Here is a 1,468-nt window from a genome sequence, read left to right as displayed (position 1 = left end):
GGGTTGGGAGCATGTCCAATGCCTGTGGGAAACAAGTTCCCATCTGTAGGAGGGAGGCCCATGGTGAGCTGGGTCTTGCTGCTCTCTCCCCACAGCGCTGAGCAGCCATGGAGGGGATGCAGCAGGTTGTTGGGCGGGCGAGAGCTGCCTTCAACTCAGGCCGGTCCCGCTCACTGGAGTTCAGGATGCAGCAGCTGAAGGCCCTGCAGAGGATGATACAGGAGAAGGAAAAGGACATCCTGGCGGCCATCAAGGCGGATCTGCACAAGGTCTGGGTTGGCGGGAGCTTTCTCCCTTATGCTGTGCGGGATCAGTGGTCAGCCCTGAAGGGAAAGCCAGGGGCTGCCTTTGCTGGGCCAGATGGCTTTTGCTGCTGTACCCCATGGTCCTGGCTCTCACTGTAGCCTGCCAAGGTCTGCTGCCCCTATTTCTAAGAAGGAGGTAAGTCTGAGGCAGGACTGCAAAGGCAAGTCCTGGCCGTCAGGTTTTGGCTTCTGCCATACACTGAGCCCTATGGACCTATGCTGTCTGTCTTCTCTCAGGGATCCTTTGTGGCAGCACTACCAGTGTTGGACACTTTAGACCAGCAGAATTACCCTTGCTTCCCTGGGCTGGTGTGGGAGGTGGGTGCCTTCACCATTCCCTCCTCAAGTTCTCTGTTGCAGTGTGGGCACAACGCATACAGCCATGAGATCCTGAATGTGATGGGGGAGCTGGCTCTGGCCATGGACAAGCTGCCATCCTGGGCTGCCCCTCAACCTGTGAAGAAGAACCTGCTGACGATGCGGGACGAGGCGTACATCAACCCTGAGCCGCTGGGGGTGGTGCTGATCATCGGGGCCTGGAACTACCCCTTCGTGCTGGTCATGCAGCCTTTGGTCGGAGCCATTGCAGCAGGTGGGAATCCACCACAGCCCCTGTCCTTTGTGGGGCCGAGGGTTGGTGCTGGGGGAGGTGGGAGAGGAGCCCGAGGGCTCAGTGGCCGTGCTGGGTTTGTCTTGTAGGCAATGCCGTGGTGGTGAAGCCATCGGAGGTCAGCGAGAACACGGCTCGGCTGGTGGCTGATCTCCTCCCCAAGTACCTTGACCGGGTGAGTGGTGCCCTGTGCCTGATGCAATTGTCTTGAGGAGATGTCTGCCGCGCTCTCAAAGGGCTGCTGCAGTCACATCGGTTGCCCACTCTCTCCAGAGGAGGATAAGCAGAACATACAGGAAGGGTTGAATTACTCTTAGAGTCCGTAGACACGTTGGCATATTTTTCCTGCGTTTGTGTAACATAATGCACCCACGTAGCGCTGTTGCAATGTGACAGCCTTTTTGACGTTCACGGCTCTGTAAAGAGGTGTGTCTGTGCTTCTCACTGCAACAACTGCTCTTTTGCGTGCCGTGCTGGGGCTGCCTCTAGGTAAGCCCAAGTTTGCATTAGGTGCTGGCTGGGCCTGGCTCTTCCTGAGATCTGGCTCAGTGCA

General features: G+C 57.6%; 1 protein-coding gene across 1 annotated transcript in view; it reads left to right on the top strand.

The window, feature by feature from the left end:
* The first annotated feature begins 107 nt into the window (after positions 1 to 107).
* Positions 108 to 1,468, top strand: part of ALDH3A2 (aldehyde dehydrogenase 3 family, member A2) — a 7,343-nt gene continuing 5,982 nt past the window's right edge. Inside the window, exons 1-3 of the mRNA XM_010194398.1 lie at positions 108 to 269; positions 666 to 897; positions 1,005 to 1,090. Coding sequence (XP_010192700.1) covers positions 108 to 269; positions 666 to 897; positions 1,005 to 1,090 — 480 coding nt within the window. The remainder of the gene's footprint in view (positions 270 to 665; positions 898 to 1,004; positions 1,091 to 1,468) is intronic.

Source organism: Mesitornis unicolor, unplaced genomic scaffold (assembly GCF_000695765.1).
Source record: "Mesitornis unicolor isolate BGI_N332 unplaced genomic scaffold, ASM69576v1 scaffold20071, whole genome shotgun sequence".
NCBI classification, from domain to species: Eukaryota; Metazoa; Chordata; class Aves; order Mesitornithiformes; family Mesitornithidae; genus Mesitornis; species Mesitornis unicolor.
The sequence above is the reverse complement of the archived record's forward strand: the minus strand, read 5'-3'. Positions and strand labels throughout refer to the sequence as shown.